At 37.9% G+C, this 25,375-nt stretch overlaps 1 protein-coding gene across 1 annotated transcript in view; it reads right to left on the bottom strand.

The window, feature by feature from the left end:
- The window catches only part of LOC100073526 (contactin-3), a 278,783-nt gene that overhangs the window by 195,549 nt on the left and 57,859 nt on the right, over nt 1-25,375 (bottom strand). The window contains exon 3 of the mRNA XM_029049701.1: nt 6,478-6,604. Coding sequence (XP_028905534.1) covers nt 6,478-6,604 — 127 coding nt within the window. The remainder of the gene's footprint in view (nt 1-6,477; nt 6,605-25,375) is intronic.

The following is a 25,375-nucleotide window of genomic DNA, read 5'->3' as shown; positions in this document are numbered from 1 at the left end:
TCTAACCTTTCCTCTCTAACCAAATTGCTACCACATTAATCCAATCATTTATTCTACCCTGACTTTATTACTCTATCAGCCTCCTTGCTGACCTCCCTGCCTCCTCTCTCTCACCTCTCCAGTTCATACTTATCTCTGCTGCCTGAATCACTTTCCTACAGAAAAGTTCAGGACATGTTTCCCCACTCCTCAAGAAACTCCAGTAGTTGCATACTCACCTCTGAATCAAACAAGAACTCCTCACAATTGGCTTTAAAGCACTCAAGCCCCCTCTTACCTCACCTTGCTGCTCTCCTACTACAACCCGGCCTGCACACTTCACTCCCCTAATGCTAACCTTCTCACTGTGCCTCCATCTCATCTATCTCGCCGCCAACCTCTCGCCCACGTCCTGCTTCTGACCTCGAATGCCCTCCCTCCTCATATCCAATAGACAATTACTCTCTCCCCTTCAAAGCCTTATTGCAGGCACATCTCCAAGAGGCCTTCCTTGACTAAGCCCTCCATTCCTCTTCTCCTCTTTCCTTCTGCATTACCCTGACTTGCTCCCTTAATTCACTCCTTCCTCCCAGCTCCACAGCATTTATATACATATCTGTAATTCATTTATTTATATTGATGTCTGTCTCCCCCTCTGGACTGCAAGTTCGTTGCAGGCAGGGAATGTGTCTGTTTATTGTTATATTGTACTTTCCCAAGCGCTTAGTACAGTAAGCACACACAGTAAGCGCTCAATAAATATGACTGAATGAATGCCTTCAAGGAGCCTACAATATAGCAGGGGGATGGGCTGGGAGAGGTCAGGGGAGACCAACATAACAATACATTCCAGGTAGCGGAAGCAACTGAGTTTAAAGATAGGTACATAAGTGCTCTGGAGGAACAGGGAATAGGTGTACCTAAGTGCTTATGGAGTATGGATTTAAGTGAATATGTGCAAACCACCGCCATTTCAACCCCTACTACCCATCATCACCATTCATGATATGAAGAATCAATTAATCAATCAATCAATGACATTTACTGAGTGCTTCCTGTGTGCAGGGCATTGTAATAAGAGTTTTGGGAGACTGCAATACAATACAGTTTCTAGACATGATCCCTGCCTATAAGGAGCTCCTTAATATATTAGAAAATGTTTTCAAACAAAAACATGAAGAGAAACATAATTTTCTAAATATTTTAAAATAAATGCATAGCTAGCAAATATAAGTGAAATCAAAAAGTACTGTTTTTTGCTTTTTAGAAAACTTTGAATTTAATTATAGAAATTTGCAGTTTCAGATGTTTCTTTCAAATTAATAATCAAATGCATTTGTGTTCAACTGTTTGTTAATATGTTTACTAAAATGATGAGAATGATTGCAGCTCTCAGACGAATGAATGCCTACATTTGCATATTCAATACTTTCTCCCAAAATAACTACTTATGTTTCAACAGTAATTGCTGGAGATATAAATGAGCTAAGAACACAGTAAATTGTGATGCTGAGTCAAATGAGTTCATTTAATGGGTTTGATTAAATAAATATTTCATTTCTCATTCATTGATAACTTTTAAAGTATACAGAGCAGAAAGATTGGGTTAAAATGGTTCTGATCAAGATTCCATGAGTAAATTATTTGTTGTTCAACAGCTATTAGACAAAAAAAATGAACCCAACTACATATATGGAAAAATGTGGAAACAAAAATATCATTACAGAAGATCATTGTAGCATTGTTTATTCTAATGAAGATATTAGACTAAGCAATTGTATCTCTGTTTCACTGGAAGTAGTCTGTAGGGGTTAGGTAATAGATTGAATACAAGTCAATTGCATTATAGCTAAGAAAATCAAATGCCACTCTAATCACTTTAGAAATGAATAACATCTATCAGTCTTTAATAAGCAAATTTTCATCTCAATTCTCCCAAATGAAATATTTAATTTGAAAAAATCAAGGTTCATATGCTCTGGTTTCCTTGCCACCATTATATTTGGGCAAAAAAATAGGCCCAAAAAAGTATATTTCAACAACTAAACTGAAGATACTTTATATTCACTGTAAACATTCTTCCTGAAGGAAAATATTCTTTGTCCCATTTTACATTTGAAGGAATAAAGGGTCAGAGAGAATATATGCTAACACTCCCAATTTAGCCCTAAATCAATGGAACCATGAATGAGTTCTAGTCCTCAACTCAAAAAAGGAGAACATAATTAATGAACCTAAAAGAGATTGGACATAATTAGATATCCACAACATTGCTCAAAAGCCATATTTATACTGGGTCAGAGAGGGCACACAGAGTTTACATTGGACAATTCTTGGTCCTGTCTACTCTGCTCTTGAACTATATTCATTGTTTGAAGCTGCCACAAAATTGAACAATAGGTGATGGCAGTTTTCAAATCGAACTGCATGGAAAAAATAAGGAAATTGCCTTCACTATTTAGGTAGGGGAAGCAGAGTGGCTCGACTGATTGATCGGTGGAAAGAGCATGGGATTGCGAGTCAGGAAACTTGGGTTCTAGTCCTGGCTCTGCCTAGTGACTGACCTTGCACCAGTCACTTGCTGCTCTCTGCCTCGGTTCGTTCATCAGCAAAATGGGGATAAAATACATATTATTCCTTCCTCTTAGACCGTGAGTCCCAGGTGGGACAGGAATTCGGATGTGATTACTTTGAATCTAGATCAGCTTTGCACATAGTAAGTACTCAATAACTATTATCATTATTATCACTCTTATTAGGTAGATGTAGACATTCCAAAGGCCAGTGATTTTCATTACCATAGGCAGATTTAATGAATCTGAATGTCAATTGGCATATATGGGAGAAACAAAAAAGAGATTACTAGAGAATTTTATTTTGATAACTACTTCTCTGAAGAAATGTTGATTTTTTGGATACTTAACCTTTCTTAAAGAGAGGCTATTAAAAATAAGATAACATAAAATTAATATTTTTTTTTCTATCTCTTTGAATCATGTTCTGTTTCATTTAACATCTGATAATCAGTTTTGTCTTCATGATCAGATCTCTAGGGAAAATAGTCTGTAATAAACAATCATATGAGTTGAATAAAAACTCCATATGCCTATAATATATTCTTTCTTTTATTTCGTCTATGTACTACTCTCACACACACTCATCTTCATCCCTTGTGTATTCTACTTATTTTCAAGCTATGAGAGATAATAAAAAATGGGCAACTAGATGTACATCAAATATATACATATGACAGCTATGGGAATAAAATGACAAAAAAATGTTTCTAATCTAATAAGAAACTGGAGTAAACAACTGGAGTAAACTCAAGGCAAAGCAGAAATTTAATAAGATTGTGATTATGACCCACTGTGTTCTAAACTTAATTTGTAATCTATTGGGTAAGGTTTGTGTCTCATTTAGATCTAATTTATAAAATGATCTGGAGTGTTATTCATTAGGAAATAGAAGGTGATTCACTAGTGTGAATATGAAGTAGAGCAATACAGCAGTATTTTAGTTCTTTACTTGCTTAATGGAAGTGAATCTATTGTTTAATTGAGTTTTCAAAAAAATTGTTGATTGGTTTAAAGCTTAATTTTAATTACAGAGTAAAATATTCTTCCCACTAAATTCTTGGACTCATTTCTAAAAATATATATCTTCCCAATGGAGTGCAAGATAAAATGTATTGTTCAGGTTACCTTGAAAAAGAAATGCCTAGTCAAACATTCAGTATGCTCTTGGTTAAAGCCATCAAATTCATTGCTCCAATGGGTGGTGGAATTTTTAACCAGCCCATGCTCCTAATGTCAGATTGATGTGGAAGAAGCGTAGACAATAAACCTTCACACTGTTAAAAATCTTTTTGGTCACTTTGTGTAGCTAGAAAACCAGACTGCAGAAGCCAGGCATTAGCAAAAGTATGGATATATATATACACACACACACATATATATAGATACACAGATATATATTATATTATATGTGGGTATATGTATATATATATATATATATATGTACATACATATATGTATAGTCAATGAATAATATGTGGAACAACAACAAATCATAAAGTGAATCTTTCCTGATCCCTACACTGAGGCTTTTCTTTCACTTACAAAATAGTTAACCCATTAATCTAAAAAGTATGTGTGTGCATTTTTCTAATTCTTTTATCAAGTCAATTTTTCATCTTGACACATTCATCATCATTAGTCATAGGATAAGTAGTGGCTTGGAAGATTCATTTATCTGATAACATCTCACATCTGAACCATTTTTGTTGCTATGTCTAAGCCTGTGCTTATTTGAGGACAATAATGTTTTGAAGAAAAGACTGATGAACACAGCAGAGTTGAACTGCCTTGACAGGAGAAGTCAGGGGAACGTATTGCTGAGCTGATCTGTTTCACCCACAGGGTGAGACTAGTGAGAGACTTCCTGCTGATCTATTTGCTGATAGGTTTGACTGCAGTTGTGTAAACATTAATGTTGGGGAAAATGCTGTACTTTCTGCTTGAAACCTTGAGGGCAAGGACCAGAACAGAGCTTTGCACACAGCAGGTACTCAATACATATTGCCAAACGAATGAGTGAAATCCAACAAAACCTCCTTGAGGCTATTGGGCATGCACAGCTTTTAAGAGCTGGTTTTAATTCTCACTCAGAGAGAAGGAAGCAAGACAGAGCAGGGAGCAAGGAAAGGTTTCACCGACTAAACTCGAATGGAGAAAAGGGGCAGTGGGTGTTGGCTCTTTTCTGGCTAAATCTGCTAAGTGAGCCAAATGCTTGGCTTTTTTTTGCCCTTTCCCTATCTCCTAATTCTCCTTCACACACAGAAAGAGTCCACTTTGGTCTTAAATTAATTAAAATTCAAAACCTGCTACTGCTGTCTGGGCTTTCCTGGAAAAGGGTCAAGTTCTATCCATTGGATCATTAAGGCAAATTCATGTATCAATGTTGTGGGTCTGTGCTCTCAGTTTCCTTTTCAATCATGTGGGCAGAAAGAGAGAAAGGGCCTTGAACAAAAACCTCACTTGGACACACAAGATAGTTAAACATAATATATTTAGATCAGTTAAAAAAAGAAAGCCGAATGGCCTAGTAGAAAGGGCACATGACTGGAGGCCAGGAGACACGAGTTCAGATGCAAATGCTGTAACAGGCCTACTGCATGACCTTGGCCAAGTCACTTAATCACTCCAGGCCTCAGTTTTCTCATCTGTAAAATGTGGATAAGATCACCTGTGAGCCCTATGTAGGATGGGAACTGGGTCTGGTTACAAATCTTTGTATCTTCTCTAAACCTTAGCACACAGTAAATACTTAATCAATAAATCATATTTATTGAGCTCTTAGTGTTTGCAGAACACTGTACTAAGCACTTGGTTGGTACTAAACACCACAGAGTTGGTGGATATTTTCTTGCCCCACGAGATTATATTCTAGAGGGAGAGACAGATATCAATTATAAATAAATAAATTATATATTTATATGATATGGGGCTAAGTGAGGGGTGAATAAAGGGTGCAGATCCAAGTGAATGGGTGACACAGAAGGGAGTGGAAGAAGAGGAAACAAGGGCCTAGTTGAAGAAGGCCTCTTGCATGAGATGTGCTTTTAATAAGGCTTTCAAGTTAGGGAGATATGAAGGAGGAGGGCAGACTGTACTAATTTAGAAGAATATAATAATAAACATCTGTGTCTATCTCCTCCATTAGATTTCAACCTTCTTGAGGATAGAAGTTGCATCTGTTCCTCTGTTGTACTCTCCCAAGCACTTAGTTTAGTGTTTTTTACACAGCAAGACAATCAAATCAATGGTATTTATTAAGTGCTTCCTTTGTGCAGGGCACTGTGCTAAGCATTTGGGAGAGTACAATACAGTTGGTAGACAAAGTTTCTGACCTCAAGGAATTCATAGTCAAATAGGGTTCTTAATAAATATTACTGATTGATTTTACTAACATGCAATCATCATTCATGATCATAAATTGAAGCTACCTCATTTGAGATCTTTGAAAGCTACATTAACTCTCTCAGATCATTCCAACTCTCTTCTAGTGCTCTGAAACTATGAAATGCCCACTGATGCCCTACTTACACTCCCGGAGTACTTTCTGTATATGGTAAAACAGTCATAGCCAAAGTATATGCTGAATTAGTTTGTGCTACCCAATTGATCATTTTTTTCATAACAATAACCTCTGAAATCAGCAGAGTAAATTTTTATTTCCTCTTATAGTGCATGTAACCATGTTTCCAAATTCCCTGGATGTGGATTTTATACAACCTCTCCTGTTCAAATAAAAAGGATTTACAATTTTTCAGTCAGGACTCCATATATTAAGACTGAAGGACTAACACAGTGTAGGTAGTAGTTAAAACATGGTCATTACTATCAGGCCATGATTGAGTTTACAGTAGAACAAATTCTGTGACTGCATTTTAAATAATAAGGTAGATATTGATTCGGATTTTCAAGCTTAATACCATACCTGTAATGTGGTGTAGGCTTGCCTCTGGCTTCACAATGTAGAGTTATTTTTTTATCCCCTGAATCAACTGGGAAAATATGGTGACTGGGTTCTCTGATGAACACTGGGCCTTGTAATTCCACATCATCTGTATAAATGGTATAGATACACAGAAAAAGTCAAGTTTATTTCAGCAAAACTGAGTAGCAAGAAAAAAGTCAATTAATTAGAGCATAAGTTAAAGGAGTAGGGACTTATGTTTACTTATAAGAAAACTTACAGGTTCCTTATGTGTAAGTGTTAATTCAACAAAAATTGGTAATAAAAATGAAATACACAATTCAATATACAAAATTGACTTTTCACCAAAAATGAAATTAACTTAGGCTGCATCTAAGCTCTTTCCATTGTTTTGTTAATTGTACATTCCCAATGCTGCCTTGTACTTGAAGAGGCTTGATTTAACTGTATCCACTCCAGCGCTTAGTACATTCCCTGGCACATAGTGAGCACTTAACAAATACCACAGTTATTATTAATATTCAAGTAGGAAGCATATATTGGCCAGGAAATACCCTCCTTCGAATCCAAAACATGCCTGTATACTGAACGGTTATAATAATACTTTCCTTAGTCTGCTGGGCAATTCTTCCTAAAAAGCTAAACAAGATCCAATATGATAGCAAGTAGAAAGAATTATTCCCCTGAAAATTTTAAAAATATAATCTTAATAATCTAGCAAAACCTGAAAGAAAAATTAGCCTCAGGACACTACTCCAGATAACAACTGATTGTAGAATCCATTACACTGTTCTTTTTCTTGTTCTCTCCTGATGTTCAATTCTTCATTGCTGTCATCATGAACAAGAACACTCTTTGGAAAAAGTATATCACATACATTCAAAGAGGTGAAAATCACTGTAAATCTAAACAGTTTATTAACCATCAACAAAGGCTAAATCACCAAGGATTCTCACAATTTCAATCGGTCTGGTAGAGAGGACACTGGGTGGGGCCACACTATCAGGCTTAGGGCCATAGGCTGAAGGAGGCTGTGCTACATGACGAGCAGCATGGTCTATGAGAAGCTGTGTGGTCCAGTGGGAAAGAGCTTGGGCCTGGGACTCAGAAGACCTGGGTTCTGATCTTGACTTTACCACTTGCTTGCTGTGTGACCTTGGGCAAGTCACTTCACTTATCTGTGCCTCCTGGTCCTCAACTCTAAAAATAGGGATTCAATACCCCCTTTTTCTCTAACTTTGACTGTAAGCCCCATGTGGAACAAAAACTGTGACCTGATTAACTTGAATCTATACCAGTGCTTAGAACAATGCTTGACACCTAATAAGCACTTAACAGATACCAGAGTAATAATATTAATACTAATAATACATAACCACACCCAGACCTCTTTAGTCCTGCAAAATGCATATACATGGAGACCAGAGGCTAGGCTCTACTGCCCTGCCCCTCCCCCATCCATTTTTTCTATCTTACCTTCCCAGCTGGCCTGTCAAAATAAAACAACCTTAGTCAGCTGTTCCTAATGATCTTCAAATTCTCAATCCCCAAATAGTCTTCACCAAGTATCAAAGGCAGCTGGTGTGTTTGGATATTCACTCTTCTTGTGTCTTCACTATGACTTTATGTCTCTCCCTTTCCTTGTACCCACACACAAATTATAAATGTTAAAATGGACAAAACTAGACCCCCTGTGAATAACACTGTTTGAGAACATATTAAGAATATTCTTGTCATGTGTAACCAAGTGAATTCAACGTAACAGATAGATGGATGTTAAACTTTACTTTTTGTGACAGGAAAATTGTTCTGATATGCTAGCCTGGCTCCAGAGCTCCACTTTAGTTTTACAATACAGAATAAAAGGTATATAACATTTCAGAATGAGACCAATAAGTCCCCAAATCTAATCCTGGGGTAACTTTTTTAACACCCACAGGTTGGCAGGAATTGTTTCTTTTGTCTGTAAGTACAGGTTTTATGGTATCCTAAGATAATATATAAAAGATCAAACTGTGGCAGATCAATTCTAATGGTAACATGCTATACATTTTTTATGAAGACTGACAATGCAAAATAAATAAGGGAGACCCAGCAGTTGTATTATTTTGCCAAATAGAAATGATATTACCAAAGGAAGAATGATGTCACCTCTGAAGATAGGAGGAGAAATAAATGGTATCATGTCATCTCTTTCATATATTTATAGATAAATATATTGTTGATGTGTAAATAGACAACCTCAGTATTTTTGAATCATGAATGGGTGATACTATAAATGCTTCCAAATATCTTTTCTTTCTTCAATTTAGAGAAAGTTGAATGAGGGTGAAATTATTCAGTGTACTGAACAGACGTTTGTCATGGAAATAATGAAATTTCAGCCTAAGTATTCCCCATACCAAATTGCAAGCCATATTCCCAATGTCACACATAAATCATACCCCACACTTCTGCAGGAGAATAATAAAAACTCTTTCTGAAGCAGCAAAATATTAATAATAATAATAATGATAACAATGGTATTTATTAAGTGCTTACTACGTACCAAGCACTATTCTATCTAAAACCTGGCTTGAAGGGATAGATGGCTAAAGAAGGAAGAGAAGGAAAAGATCCTTAAAGTCTTCACATAGGTGAGACAGATGATTCACCTTAAATTGAAAATGCCCTTGTTGATAAAAATTTCAGAGTTAATGTTTTTTGAGAATGCAGGAAAATGGCAAAAACGCTAATTTTGAAATTGAAAGTAAGGACGTTAGGATCTAATGGAAAGAGCATGGACCTAGAAGTAATAGAACCTGGGTTTCAATCTCAGTTCTGCTGCTTGCCTGCTGTTTGCTCTTCTCTATGTCTCAGTTATCTCATCTGTAAACTGGGGATGAAATTCCCGTTCTTTCTCCTACTAAGACAGAGAGTCCCTTATGGGACAGTACTGTGTCTGACCTGCTTATCTTTAATATTCCCCAGCACTTAGTACAGTGATTGGCACATAATAAGCACTTAACAAACACAACAGAAGAGGCAGCGTGGCTTAGTGGAAGGAACCCAGGCTTGGGAGTCAGAGGATGTGGGTTCTACTCCCGCTTCACCACTTGTCAGCTGTGTGACTTTGGACAAGTCACTTAACTTCTCTGTGCCTCAGTTACCTCCTCTGTAAAATGGGGATTAAGATTGTGAGCCCCACGTGGGACAACCTGATAACCTTGTTTCTACCCCAGTGCTTAGAACAGTGCTTTGCACATAGTAAGCATTTAACAAATACCAACATTATTATTATTATGATGATGATACATTTTCAACCCAATTTCTGGTCCACTTAGATGACAATATGTGTCTCCTCCCTTCCTCACACAATAAGTGCTCAATAATTATGATTGATTGATTGATCCATATGGTCACATCCCACCTCAACTTCTGCATCAGCCTCCTCACCGATCTCCCTGACTTTAGTCTTGACCCTCTCTGGCCCATAACTGCCATGACCATTTTTCAAGAATGTCTTTTTGCATGTGTGTCCTTGAAAACACCTACTGTTGCCCATTCCCCTCAGTATCAAGCAAAAACTTCTCACCACTGAATTTAAAGCGCATAATCAGCTCTCCCCCTTCTTATCCATTCTCGTCTCACAAACTCTAGCTTGCACTCTTCATTCCTCTCAAGTGAACCTACTCATTATGCCTCATTCTTATTTCTCTTACTATCGACCTCTTGTTCACACTTCCCTTCCCCGTTCATATCTGACATACCCTCGCAATTCCCATCTTTAAAGGCATTCTTAAGACACATCTCTTTCACGAGGCCTGACTTTATTCATCCTCCCCTCCCACTCCCACAGGACTCTACATATTTATATTATTACTTAGTGCATATTTATTTATATTAACATCTGTCTCTCTTTTTAGAGAGTAAACTCACTGTGGGCAGGGAATGTGTCTGTTTATTTTGATATTGTACTCTCCCAACCATTTAGTACAGTGCTTTGCACACAGTAAGCTCTCAATAAATACGGTTGAATTGAATTGAAATTGAACTGTTAATTTCAATTAACAGTTAATTTTTCATCTCCCCACTTTATATTCCCCAACTACTACTTCAGCCCTTCTGAGCCCCTGTAGCATTTAAGTACTCAGAACAACCAAGGCACTTATGTACATATATAAGATATAGTATATATGACATATAAAATATATAATCTCTTACTTCTATCTGTAATTTCTTTATGTAATTTCTGTATTGCCACTTTATTGTAAGCTCCTTGATGTCATAGGTCAGAGTTCCTTTGTATTCACATATTTTTTGTTTGGCGATTTTGCCTATACACAGTTGGCTTCACATTCCCCAGCCCCAACCCCAGCTCCATCCCCTACTGTCTACCGTCTCTTTTATTAACAACATCCACAAAAATCCCTGCCTCTTCAGTGGTTGGGTGGTCCTCTCCCTCCTTTCCCCAAAGGACCAGACGTTCATGAATTGCACAATCTAATTCGAGTGCAGCCTCTGGACACCAATGATATCCATGATTTCGCTTCATTTGCTGACAGTTCTCTAACCAATTTTCTGTGAATACCAGAGGACTAATTGCTATATACTAATTTTATTTTACTCTCTCTCATCAATGTTTAGCACAGTGCTCCGCAAATGCCCAACATTTTGTACAGGATTTGGCCTTTCATAGAACATCAATAAATAATGACAATGGAAAATCAGGCACACATCCATTTTGAAAAAAAAAATTATAAAATGAGAAAATCTAGAGGCATGCATTTTTCTGACTATGGCTCAATATTTGTAGGATTAATCTAGGTGCTAGGTAAGGGCAAGTTTAGGGGCTCAACTAGATTTAGCTTTAGTGTAAGAGACAGGAGTCAATCATTTTACTATTAACTACTGAATATTTAATAGTTCATATGACAACATTTGATGTTTTGACACTTGATTTTTGATCATTCTTAACCACCCCCATAACCTGTGATCACCATTGGCTTATTTTATATTTGGAGGATTGCATTTCCATTGACTGAAGTAATAGTTCAAGCTGATGAAATTTCATGTTAATTAAACTTTAAATGATTATCAAGAACTTGCTAAACTAAATGCTACAAAGATAATTAAGCTGTGGGAAGTTACTAAATTGAAGAAAATATATATTTTAAAAGGTTTTCATAGGAGAAATATTTGTTTTTTTAGTTATGATTTATCTTATCTAAATATTAAGTCGGGAGAATTTGAACTACCCTATGTTCAAAACAATACTTAAAATGTTTAATGGAAACTAGTTTAATAGCAACTCCATGTAATGCAGGAAGAAGTAAAGAGGTTATGTTTGTTTTTCTGAAAAATAGTTTTCATAATACACATAGAGAAAACCCAACCAATAGGTCCATTTACTCACAAAAGGTAAACATTCACACCTGCCATTATATTATTTATTATCTTCTATATATTCAAAGTGTGGAAACTCTTCAAATGATCTTAAGTGTTATTTAAAAAATGATTTATCATGTAACATAAATATATTCTTCTAGTGAACAACAATTAAATGTTTAAAGGCATTCATCATTACTGTTGTACAGATCTTTTCAATAAGACTATGTCAAGACTTTCTTTGTATTCATTGTATTAATTCCCAAATTTACTTTTATATTTAAGTTATATATGCATAATTGATGTTTAATAACCATTTCAAATTAAAGGCTGCCCCTTCAACTCACTGAACAATAAGACATAGAAATGTCTAGGGATTACTATTGAAAAAAAAGGAAGTGAAATTTTGTAGGAAGAAGCATATTCCATTGCTAACAACCTCTATTTTTGGGAAAGTTAGTTAATCCATACACAGAATAATCAGAAAGTATAAAATATCTTATTTATTGCCTTATCTATAGTGAGTCTATCAAAACTTCTTAGACCATTGTTTTTTCTTTGTTGATATTTATCTATGTTAGGGACTATGCATCAAAGCCCTTTTGCATTCCAGGCATGAATAGACTCAGCATTTGATTTTAGGTCTCTGAGAATATCCAAGAGAACTAAGGACTATCTGATCACAAAGTCAATACCTGACTGATGTCACTAAAGTGGGGCTGCCTCTCCAGAAAGTGTAGTAGCATCCGCCTCTATGCATTTTTCTTGGTCAATGAGTTTTTAATTCACTTAATTCCACAATGTCAACTCTAAATCTGGGAGTTCACAAGAAATGTGGGTCATTATTTTTTGTGGATGCCTATAGTTATCATCTCTTAGTTTCCTGCTGTTCTATGAGGTAATAGTTATTTTCTATCTTTTCATTTGATTTCTCAGTTACTGGACTTTTATTTATATGTAGGAGCATCTCCCTTTCCTTAAAAAGGAGCCTACATAGGAATGGAAAGATTGCCTAGGCACAAGTACAGCACTCCCAGTACTTTTTCCTACTTAGACTGTGAGCCCCAAGAGGAACAGAGACTGTGTCCAACTAGATTTACTTGTAGCTACCTCAGTGCTTAGGACAATGCATGGCACATAATAAGACCTAAACAAATTCACTATTACTAGAAAAGCATGCCCTTATCAGAATTGATCTGGCCTGGGAGTCAGAAGGTCCTGGATTCTAATCCCAGCTCTGCCATTTGTCTGCTGTGTGAACTTGGGCAAGTCACTTTGCTTCTCTGTGCCTCAGTGACCTCATCTGTAAAATAGGGATTAAGACTGTGAGCCCTATATGGGACAGGGATTGTGTCCAACCCAATTATCTTGTATCTACCCCAGCACTTAGTATAATGCCTGGCATATAGTAAGCATTTAACAAATACTACAATTATCATTATTATTATTATTTTAAAAGTCTTCAGAGTACTGAAATGAATTACTAGTAATATAGCATTCAAAGCCCAGGAAGGAGCATTGTTGAAAATTTCATTAGAGTGCTGGGTCCAGTTTTGGTCACCAAATTTCAAAATGATAATAATAATAATAATAATGGTATTTCTTAAACACTTACTATGTGCCAAGCACTGATCTAAGTGCTGGAGCACTTCTAATGTGGAGGCAATGTAGAGGGTGTAGAGAAAAGGAACACTCATGATGAAAATGATGGAAAATGAATCGTAGGACAAAAGATTAAAGGAATTAGCTTGAAGAATAGAAAACTAAGGCGTAAATTAACTTTCTTCAAATACATGACTGGTCCTTCCAAATAGGACCAAATGACAAATGGGTTAAATTGGGTTAGGAGAGATTTTGCTGGTCAAAAGGACGATCTTCTTGATTATTAGGGTAATCAAAATTTACAATGGTCTACCCAAAGGAGGTTGTAGTTTCCAACCTTAGAGATCTTTGAGAAAATAATAGTAATCAACTGTCTGAATGGTTGCCTTTCACCTGGATATAGGGATAAAGTTTGACCATAAACTCTCTCCATGTCTCTTCCAGCTCTATAATCATATAGTATCCTTTTATGTGCCATTCCACTGATTGCCTCCAAGTATTAAATCCCCAAATCAGAATTCTCCTTTTCATAAAGCAAGTGATATTCTCCCAACTCTGCTATATTTTACTTCCCCAAGCACTTAATACTCTGCACATAGTTAGCACTCAATAAATACCACTGATGATGATGATGATTGTATTCAGATGTGTAATTGTTTAGTGGTATGACATACAGTGTTGGAAATATAGTAAGTGCTTAACAAATACCATTTTAAATAAACAGGCTGAAAAATACCTTCAGTGGAGCTGAAGGTCATGTTTCATCTCCCTGCACACTTCAAAGTGGATATTCCCCTGGAGGTGAGTGAAAAACCCAAATAAAATAAAATTGAAATAAGAGCAAAAGGTGTGTGTGTGTTTGTGCATGTGTTTGTGTGTGTATGTGTATGAAGCTCTCCTTCAGGTTTGAAGATGAGGCTACAGATGGAGGCATTTTATCAATGTGAGAATATGGCTGCACAGATCAATGAATGATTGACAATACTTGAACACCTTATGTGTGTAAAAATTGCTTCTTACTGCGCTGCTATAATTGCTACCCGCAATACCTGACACTTTATCATTGTGTTACAATCTTCTCAAAGCCACTGTTCTAGAGTTACCCCCATTTCTAATTGCTGTTCACCAGCCTATTCTGTCTTCTGCTCTTGTGTTCTAATTGTCCAATGCTATTTTTCGTGGTTTAAGGTTTAAGGTTTTTCTTCATTGTGTGGTTAAACTGTTTCTTCTGTCCTAACTGCTTGCTGTTTCAGCAAGCAGCTCATTCCAGCTCATCACTCAGGAGTTTGGTGGTGTAACTGTTCCATCAGGGGCAATATTCAGCTCTATATATTCAGTATTTAGATCTCTGATTGTGTGAAGGGCGAATCAGCAACAGATTGGCAGCAAGCAAACAAAAGTGGAATTTATTACTGGATTTTAAGTTTATGCTATACAAATAAAATATAATTAAACTGAGATCACAGAGGCTCCAGAAAAGATTAGTGCCATTTGAACTGTGACCAGTTTATCAGCTAAGTCCTTCTGCCTGGGTAAACATCCACCTTATTTCCTCATCTCATCCATTGGAAAGGTGGTTTAAACTACGTTGTCACTGGTTTAGTAATAAGGGAAGCAGCGTGGCTCAGTGGAAAAGAGCCTGGGCTTCGGAGTCAGAGGTCATGAGTTCGACTCCCGGCTCTGCCACTTGTCAGCTGTGTGACTGTGGGCAAGTCACTTCACTTCTCTGTGCCTCAGTTACCTCATCTGTAAAATGGGGATTAACTGTGAGCCCCACGTGGGACAACCTGATTCCCCTCTGTCTACCCCAGCGCTTAGAACAGTGCTCTGCACATAGTAAGTGCTTAACAAATACCAACATTAAGGGGGCTGAGCCAGGGAAGAGGATGTTGGGGTATTCTGTGATCCCCATTTCTGCCCCTCCCACAGTGGCTTGCTTCCCCCTTCCCCCACCACACCCTTCCTCTCTGTTTTCTGGAGGAGTGGCAGTGGTGACATGACGTGCCCAGAGCCCCTTACTCCTCTTCTCCCCTCCACCCCACCCCACCTCAGGAACCGGGACACAGTTTCGGGGGAAGGGGTGAGGCATGTCTGGAAATTTCCCAGATACCTCCTGCCTATCAGTGTCAGACCATGTCTTGTGGTTGTCAGCTGTTCCATAGGATTCAGATCCCTTCTGCAGTAACTAATCAGAGGACACAACTCATTAGTAGGTCATAAATCAACCCCTTCAACTGGGTGGAGAACGATTATTTAGGAGCTCCCAGAAAAGCCCATAATCCAATCAAAGACACTTTATGTGATTTGCATCCTTGTCCTATACCCATCACAGAGTCAGGGTTGTTTTTGTTGTTGCTTTTTCCTGGAGTATCTCAGGCTTGACTATGTATCCTGATGCAGACTTGGGGTCAAAACGTAAATTTTCCTCTAGAAAATTCACTTTAAAAATAGATCTGGTACCATAAAGATATAGTCATAAGCTACATGAAAGTTTTAAGATTATTTCAATTGGTTCTTTATGACATCCATTGAATCAGTCTCTAATACATGCTGATCCTAAAAAAAAAGTTATTTTAGTTTCACCCCGTCTTCAAACAACGATTCACCAAATTAATATCAATAGGAAGTCCAAGAAAACAGCAGTAGAGAGCTTTCATACGCCTCATGAGAGAAAAAAAAGCATTAGATTCTTTTATACTCCAGCTTACTGGTTGTTTATTTTCTCTTTAGTCCTCTAATAGGAGTACTGTTCATAGTAATGGAGTATTTACAATTTGTTTTACTGTGTAATCAAGTAAAAAATTCATTTGTGGTCCTCTATACTCCATGGTAAATGTTATTCTTTAACTAAATGATGTTCTTTCAAGAATACATGTTCCATATCCTCTAACGATCAGTTCTTAATACTTATTTGCATAATTATATATTAGCCAATATCTTGCCCAATTGGTTTGTGCATCTATCATTAAAAGTGAGCATACATGCATAAAAACAACAATAATAATTATACTAGGAAGCCGTGTGCCTAGTGGACAGAGCACCGGCCTGGGAGTCAGAGGACCTGGGTTTTAATCCCAGCTCTACCACTTGGCTGCTGTGTGAATTTGGGCAAGTCACTTAACTTCTCTGAACCTCAGTTACACCATCTGTAAAATGGGGATTAAAACTGTGAGCCCTATGTGGGACAGGGATTGTTTTCAACTCAGTTACCTTTAATCTACCCCAGCTCTTCGTACAGTGCCTGGCACATAGAAGCATTAACAAATACCACAATTATTATTATTATTATTATTAATCCCAGCTCCACTACTTGTGACCTTGGGCAGCTTTCTTAACTTCTCTGGACATCAGTTACCTCATCTGTAAAATGGGGATTAAGATTGTGAGCCCATGTAGGGCATAGACTATATCCAACCTAATTTGCTTCTATCTACCCCAGTACTTAGTACAGTGCCTGGCACATAGTAAATGCTTAACAATTATCATAAACTAAAAAAAACAAGCAACTTGAGGGTCAAGGACCATTACTTCTAGTGCTATTGCACTGTCTCTGTGCACAATAGGTGTGCAATGAAGATTGCTACTGCTTAACGGTAATACACTAAACTCACAATAAACTTAAAACCTTTTATGCTCTTATGTTTTAAAGATGATGCTGCTAAAAATGCTATTTGGGTGCATGATATAGCAACTTGGATTCTTAAAAATATTATATTTTAAAGACTGAAGATAGGTTGCTGTTCTAATTAGTGGTTGGTGTTGAATGTTAAGCCGTAAAATCTGTACTTCTGGTAATAACTACAGGAGTAAGAGTTCCTGCTGACTATAAAGGAAGTTCCAAGCACAGATGGAAGAGTACCAAATAATTACTGCACATACATCATTATCCATGCATCTTTCAAACATGAAAAGAGATCACAAAATTAGGGTAATGATTCAGTGGTTTAAAAACCAAGTCTCTCATAAACTGCAATCTAAATGATGTCACTGATGGCTGAATTTTGCATTTACAAGTGTGTTTGTGGATAGGCTTTTGGTATTTATTTCACTAAGTTCAAGGAATTTGCTAAATTCAGGAGTTGTCCTCTGGATGCATAAATAATAATGATAATAATAATAGCATTTGTTAATTACTTGCTATGTGGCAGACATTATTCTAAGTGCTGGAGTAGATACACGTTATCCAACCTTGGCTTCACTGACTCTGTCCTCTCTAACCTTGGCTTCACTGACTCTGTCCTCTCCTGGTTGTTCTATTATCTCTCTGGCCATTCATTCTCAGTCTCTTTTGCAGGCTCCTCCTCCCCCTCCCATCCCCTAACTGTAGGGGTTCCTCAAGGGTCAGTTCTTGGTCCCCTTCTATTCTCCACCTATATTCACTCCCTTGGAGAACTCATTCGCTTCCACGACTTCAACTATCATCTCTTTGTGGATGATACCCCAATCTACATCTCCTCCCCTGATCCCTCTCCCTCCCTCCAGGTTTGCATCTCCTCCTGCCTTCAGGACATCTCTACCTGGATGTCCTCCCACCACCTCGAACTCAACATGTCCAAGACTGAGCTCCTTATATTCCCTCTCAAACCCTGTCTTCTCCTGAACTTTCCCTTCACTGTAGAAGATACAACCATCTTTCCTGTCTCACAAGCCCATATCCTTGGTGTCATCCTTGACTCCGCTCTCTCATTCGCCCCACATATCCAATCCGTTACCAAATCCTGTCAGTCTCACCTTCACAATATCGCTGAGATCTGCCCTTTCCTCTTCATCCAAACAGCTACCAAGTTAGTACAATCACTCATCCTATTCTGACTAGATTACTGCGTCAGCCTCCATTCTGACCTCCCAACCTCCTGGCTCTCCCACTTCAGTCAATATTTCACTCCACTGCCTGGATTATCTTTCTACAGAAACGTTCAGACCATGTCATCCCTGCATCAAAACTCTCCAGTGTTTGCCTATCAACATCCATATCAAACAAAAATTCCCCACTATTGGCTTTAAAGCTTTCCCTCATCTTGCCCCTTCCTACCTCATCTCCCTTCTTTCCTTCAACATCTCAGCCCGTACATTCTGCTCCCCTGGTGCTAACCTTCTCGCCGTGCCTCGATCACACCTGTCATGCTACTGACCCCTGGCCCACATCCTATCTCTGGCCTGGAACGCCCTTCCTCCTCAAATCTGCCAAACAATCATGCTTCCCCCTTCAAACCCCTACTGAAGGCACATCTCCTGCAAGAGGTCTTCCCAGACTAAGCCTCCTTTTCCTCAGCTCCATGTCATCTTGACTCACTCCCTTTGCACTTCTCCCCACTTCTCACCCCACAGCACTTATGTAAATATGTAGATAACTGTACTTCTATCTATTTATATTGATGACTGTTTACTTGTATTGATGTCTGTCTCACCTCAAGACTGCAAGCCCACTGTGGGCAGGGATTGCCTCTCTTTATTTCTATATTGTACTTTCCAAGTGCTTAGTACAGTGCTCTGCACACAGTAAGGGCTCAAATAATATGATTGAATGAATGAATGAAGATAAACGGGTTGGATACAGTCCCCATCCCCATCCCACATAGGGTTCACATTCTTAATCCTTATTTTACAGATGAAGGAATTGAGGCACAGAGAAGTGAAATGACTTGCCCAAGGTCACACAGCAGAAAAGTGGCAGAGCCAGAATTAGAACCCAGGTCCTTCTGACTCCCAGGCCCATGTTCTATCAATTAGGCCACACTGCTTCTCTAAGTTTATGTTAATGAAACCTGGGGATTCACTAAACTTCAATGTTTCTAGAATCTTTTGGGGAAAGCGATAATGCAAAGCCTTCATTTTATGCTACTTTTTTCCAAAAATGACTAAAAATTTCTTCTACTTCTTCAAAGATATCGTGAAACCTTTTGACTATTTAGTGCCATATTATATGCACCAATCTAAAGGGCAGGCAAAGTTTTAGAAGTAATTCTGTAAAAAGAAAGTTGCACATTCTATTAAGATGTTCTTAAACACAATTTGAAAGTTGAGGAGGAAAAATAAAAAAAAACAAATGATTTTTCATTATAATAAAATATTTCATAATTGTAGATTTTTTTCTGATGTGTCTATTTTCCATCAATCAATCATATTTACTGACCACTTACTGTGTGCAGAGCACTGTACTAAGGACTTGGGAGAGTACAATATAAATGATTTGGTAGGCACATTCCCTGCCCATAAAGAGCTTATCGTCTAGATGGTGAGACAGACATTGAAATAAATTGTGGATATGTTCATATGATCACAGATGCTAAGGGGATGAGAGTGGAGTGAATTAAGGATACAAATCCACTAGCAACCATGAATCAGAAGAGACAGGAAGTAGGGGAGAAGACAGCTTTGTCAGGGAAGCCTCTTGGAGGAGATGTGATTTTAATAAGGCTTTAATAAGGCTGTAGGGAGAGTGATTTGTCTGCCAAATATGAAGATACAGCATGACCTCATAGAGAAAGCAATGGCCCGAGAGTCAGAAGAGCGGGGTTCTAATCCCAGCTCCACTCCTTGTCTGTTGTGAGATCTTGGGCAGGTCACTTAACTTCTTCATGCTTCAAATTAAATCCTACTTATACAGTGAGCCCCATATGGACTGGAACTGTGTTATCTGACTATCTTGTATCTACCCCAGCACATAGTATAGTGCAAAGTACCAAGTAATCATTTAGTAACTACCATAATACTATGAAGAGAGAGAGAGTTCCAGGCCAGAGGGAGGGCACTGGCAAGAAGTCGGCAACAAGCCAGAAAGAGTAGGTTGGTTGGAGAGGAGCTAAGTGAACGAGCTAGATTGCAAAAAGAAATCAGTGAGGTAAGATAAGAGCAGGCAAGGTGATGGAGTGCTTTACAGCCAATAGTAAGGAGCTTTTGTTAAATGCAGAGGTGGATAAGCAACTACTGGAGGTTCTTGAGGAGTGGGAAACAGACTAAACTGTTTCCTTAGGAAAATGCTCTGGCAGTAGAACGAAGTTAGGGCTGGAGTGGCGAGAGACAGAAGGCAAGGGAGGTCGGCAAGGAGGATGATGGAGTAATAGTCTAGGTGTGTTAGGATAAGTGCTTGGATCAGCATAGTAGCAGTTTGGATGGAGAGTAAAGAGTGGATTTGAACAATAAAGGTAGAACCAAAAGGATTTGATGACAGACTGAACATGTGGGTTGAATGACAGAAATGAGTTCAGGATAATGTCAAGATTACGGGTTTGTGAGAGAGGGAGAATAGTGGTGCTTTCTACAGTGATGGGAAAGTCAGTGAGAGGGTAGGGATTAGGTGGAAAGATGAGGAGTTCTCTTTTGGACATAAATTTGAAGTGTCAGCGGGACAAGCAAAGAGAGATGCCCTTGAAGGTAAGAGGAAATAGCAAGACTTCAGAGAAGGAAAGAAGTAAGGGCTGGAGGTGTAGATTTGGGAATCATCTGCCTAGATATGGTAGTTGAAGCCATAAGGGTGAATTAGTTCTCCAAGGGAGTGGGTTAGATGGAGATTAGAAGGGGACCCAGAACTGAGCCTTGAGGGACTCCTACAGTTAGAAGGTGGGAGGCAGAGGAGAAGCCTGTGAAAATGACTCAGAAACAGCAGCCAGAGATATAAGAGAAGAACCAGGAGAGGCATGTCAGCAAAGCCAAGGTTGCATATTTTTTCCACAGTGTCCAAGGCATCTGAGAGGTCAAGAAGGATTAGGATAGAGTAGAGGCTGTTGTATAGAGAGCTATTTCATCACTCTATCCCACCAGAGAATGATAATTTCAACTTGTAATTTTGGAATCATTAGTGATATTCTATTCTGAAACATAAGAATGAAGTTTTTCCACTGTTTAGAATTTTTAAAAAAATCACCAAATGTCACTTGACAAAGTATATCTGTTAACCTAAGATTCATGATAGTCTGTTTAATTAGGTGGTGAACACAGCAAGGAGGATGCCATGGATAAGGGATTAGAATACTCCTAATCAAAGTTACATATCAGGAATAAGACAAATCCTCCATGAATGTATATTATTTCAGCTCACATAGGCGTTCAATTAAACTGGCTTTTTGAGATGATGCCATTAATTGTTTTAAAAAGAATTTTCCATCTGATAGTTCATGCTATTCTTGCAATTTACCTCATAGTTCAGGTAAACCCCTGTCTGAATGCTCTATTTATGTTACTGCTTGTTAGTAGTAACAAAATAATTTCAATTTCAATATTGAAATGATTCTACACTTGTTAAATGTAATCACAACTCTTGGGACACTGTATTCCTTTTTCTAATTAAGCCAAAGATATCTGGATTCTTTCCAAAAACCAACCCCAAAGTGCAAAATTTATCAGAATACTGACAAAAGTTAATAGGGTTACAAAGAAGAGTATGGTGCCCTGAAAAGTGGCACTTTGCAGTGTCTGCAGTGGAAAGGGTCATATTTGAATGGCGATAACAGTTCCTGATTCAGTGTAACAAAACTTGACCTGTCTTTTCAGCTAAAAGAGAGGGCTTAGGTGAAAATGAAGTACTGGAAGAATACCGCTATATTAAGATGTTGAAAGTTTTTGCCCTTGGGGAAGCTCTTAAAAAACTTAGAGATCTTCTTAAATCTTAGAGTGTATAGTGAGGTTTTTGAAATAAACAAAATTAAGTTCTTTAATTTTATGAATTCTCCTGTAATGATGTAATTATGTTCTGTAAATATGGGGTTTGGAAGGTTAGGAGACAGGAAAAACATCCTTATGCCAGTCAAATGTAAAAATCTCTAAAGGAACAGACTACCCCTTTCCTCACCTCCGCCTACTAGATCACAATAGGTTCCATTTTCACTGATTTGCTCAAAATTTAATTCCAAGACAAAGGAAAATCCATGCACTCAAATAGAGATAAGAAACTGGACAGAAGAGAATTAATACTTCATGTGGCTCTTCTATTCTAGGAACAGTGCTATCTTCATATCATCATTCCCTTCCAATTCAGATTACCTAGCTAAACAGGCACCTGCCTGGGACATCTAAGCTCTATAGCTAGAGCTACAAATGAAACTTTCTTCCTACCACACAGCATGTGTTTGTAGCCTGTTTCTAAATGACCATCTTTTTTCCTCTCTTCTCATTCACCTAATTCGAAAGAGCACCTTTTTACAATGCCATGCAAAGTAAGCCCCTAGGCAACAGACCCTATTATTTAATCATCATGTGCAAAATTCTCAGCAACCCCAATGGCCAGTGGCAGATTTGAAGTATAAATCCAAACAAAATTGGAAAAGAAGCATAGAAAAAATACAAATGTACCAAAACTTCAGCCTTGCCAGTTGGTCCTTATAGCCATAGATCAAGAACATCTAAACACACCAACGTGTCTTCTTGCTTTATTAGCTATCTTCCTACTTGTCACCTTGGACAGTGTAGAGCGATATAATATGCAGAAATACACAGCTGCAACTTTGATGTTCATTTCAGCGAGAAATGTATTTATCCTGTGGGACCAGGGCAAGCAGGTTCTCAATCTGATGAACAGCCCTATCCTGCTCTGCCCTTTTCTGCCAGGAAGCTGCTGTTACGCACAAAATAACTTTTGGGAAGGTTGTTACTGTTGTCCTATGGATAGCCCTGTCGGAACATTGAAATACCTGAAAAGTGATCCTTTCACCATAATGGAATGTAGTTCTTAACTCTCTTAATTTGTTGGTTTGACTTTATCATGTAATTTATTTCCATGTGCATCTGTCCTCTCTTCCCTACTCTCGTTTTAGGATTGGGAACTCCCTGTGGGCCAGAAACTGTGTCTGAATAATCATCTTTGTATCTTTCTGTTAGTTGGAAGCTTTGTTTCCTGATAAAAATTGGGGCTGCTTAACACTAAGACCAAAATCACCCATCCCAGTTGACAGTTCTGTGAAGTTCTGACTATAATTGAACCAAACTGACAAACTAGATAATGACCAATGTTACGATTTAATCAGTACCACAAATTGGAAAACAAAACAATTGAAAATAAAGAAATACAAGTTTACAAGGTAATATTTAAATCCACTGCAAGGGCCAACCTTGAGTATCAGCTTGCCAAAAAGCAGATATCTGATGACTTTTCTTGATGAGCGGGCTGGATAAAAGGGTATACCCTGCAGTCACCCCAAATTAGCTTACCCTAGCTTCTCTTTACCCAAGATAAAGCTTAAGTGGAGAGAAATAATTTACTACGTGGAACTTCTTTTTATGTGATGGTCCTAGCCAGAAGCTGATTTTCCAAACATTCAGCACAAGGTCACAAAATTGCCTGAATTCTCCTAGCTTCTGCCTCAGTAGAGAAATCCTTACTGAACCACATAGTTTCCTTCAAGATGCTAAATGCTGGTGGCAAATGTTTTTGCATTCCCCACAAAGTCCTATAGGGATTGGAATAGTCATTCATTTGGATAAAGCTCTCAAATTTTGCACTTGTTTCTGGGCATCCTTCAAAGTGATGCAGTGTAGATCAACGATTAGGAGCCCCTGTGGAATTAATCATAAGCTATAGGCTGCAAGCTGCTGAGTGTGGCAAGAAAAGTGGCCCCATCTACAGTTTCGACCTCTGCCAAAGTGGGACCTGCCAGCCCTAATTCAGCTGGTGGGACAGTGGTCCAAATTTCATGACTGTCTTGCCTATGGTAGGAATGGTTCACTAATGTGTGGGTGTGTATGTGTGAGTGTGTATGTATGTATATATATTTTAATTTCACCACTACTGGATCATATAAAAAGCACGATGAAAGAGAAAGAAGAGGAGAAAACAGTTATACATAGCAAACAACATTTGGAGCTCCAGGCCCCCAAACTTTTATTATACTTGTAGTAACCTAAGTCTTTTTTGTTCTGTGGATCTTTGAAATTGCCTGAGTGATTGTGCCCTAGACATCAAACCACGTTTTACCACACAGAATAAGAACTGGCTGGAAGGATGGATGGGGTGTAAAATTTCTTGTTTTCCTTTTGGAAAAAGAAACACACTTTAAAAGCTACAAGCTGTCAGTCTGAAATGGTGGCATTCCCAGGCTCAGCATTCACTGTATCTGCTATTCTTCAAAAAGATTCATAAACAATTTTCACTATCCTATCGGAATTGACTTTGTTTGACTTTCCTGAAAGGTGGATATAGTCAAAATTAGCAGGCCATATTTTAATTTGGCTTATAAAGTCAAAGCTTTCTACTACAAATTTTTTGAGGCCAATACCATGCCTGCCTGGCCTAATATTTAAATATCTTACTCTCAGGACAATAAACATGTGTGCAACAAATAAATAAAGACTGCTTGCTGCCAAATGTTTTAAGACAAGTTACCACGTAAGCAATAATGAATCAAACTGATCTAATAATAGAGCAGCAACTTAGAACTTCAATGCAAGCTTACTTTATTTCCTGATGACCATAAGCATGGAGCAACACAAATGCTTCTAGAAAATAGCCATGGTTTTCTGAGATGAATAAAATCACTGGTTTGATTCAATCCTGTCTTTTATGTTTCTTTTCACTGATCCTTGGAAGCATTTTGTATGAACACTATAGAATCCACACCAAATCTGCCTGCTCCCTCTCCCCCACCTTAATAGTCAGCATTCAACTCCAGTAAAACTTCAAAGCAAAGTTTATCAATGATCAAGGTTATAAGAATGAAAACACCAAGAACACTTCCAATATCTTGCTCAGACTCTTACATGCATTCTCCGATAAGCTGCCAAGATTTAAATGAGATAAATGAAAAGCAATTCGGGATTTAGGATGCTGCAACAGAAGAGATGATTTGAAAGAAGTGTATCTCTAAAAAGCTAAGGATGTCAAGATTTATAAGCATAGATCAGTGACATCTCCATTTCACTGGAATCAATGCCATAACATAGCATTAAGCTGCAAAGAAATCTTGAAAAAAAATGGCAGTCATTTGAGTTTATGGCTAGA

The sequence above is a fragment of the Ornithorhynchus anatinus genome, chromosome X1 (assembly GCF_004115215.2).
Source record: "Ornithorhynchus anatinus isolate Pmale09 chromosome X1, mOrnAna1.pri.v4, whole genome shotgun sequence".
NCBI lineage: Eukaryota > Metazoa > Chordata > Mammalia > Monotremata > Ornithorhynchidae > Ornithorhynchus > Ornithorhynchus anatinus.
The sequence above is the reverse complement of the archived record's forward strand: the minus strand, read 5'-3'. Positions and strand labels throughout refer to the sequence as shown.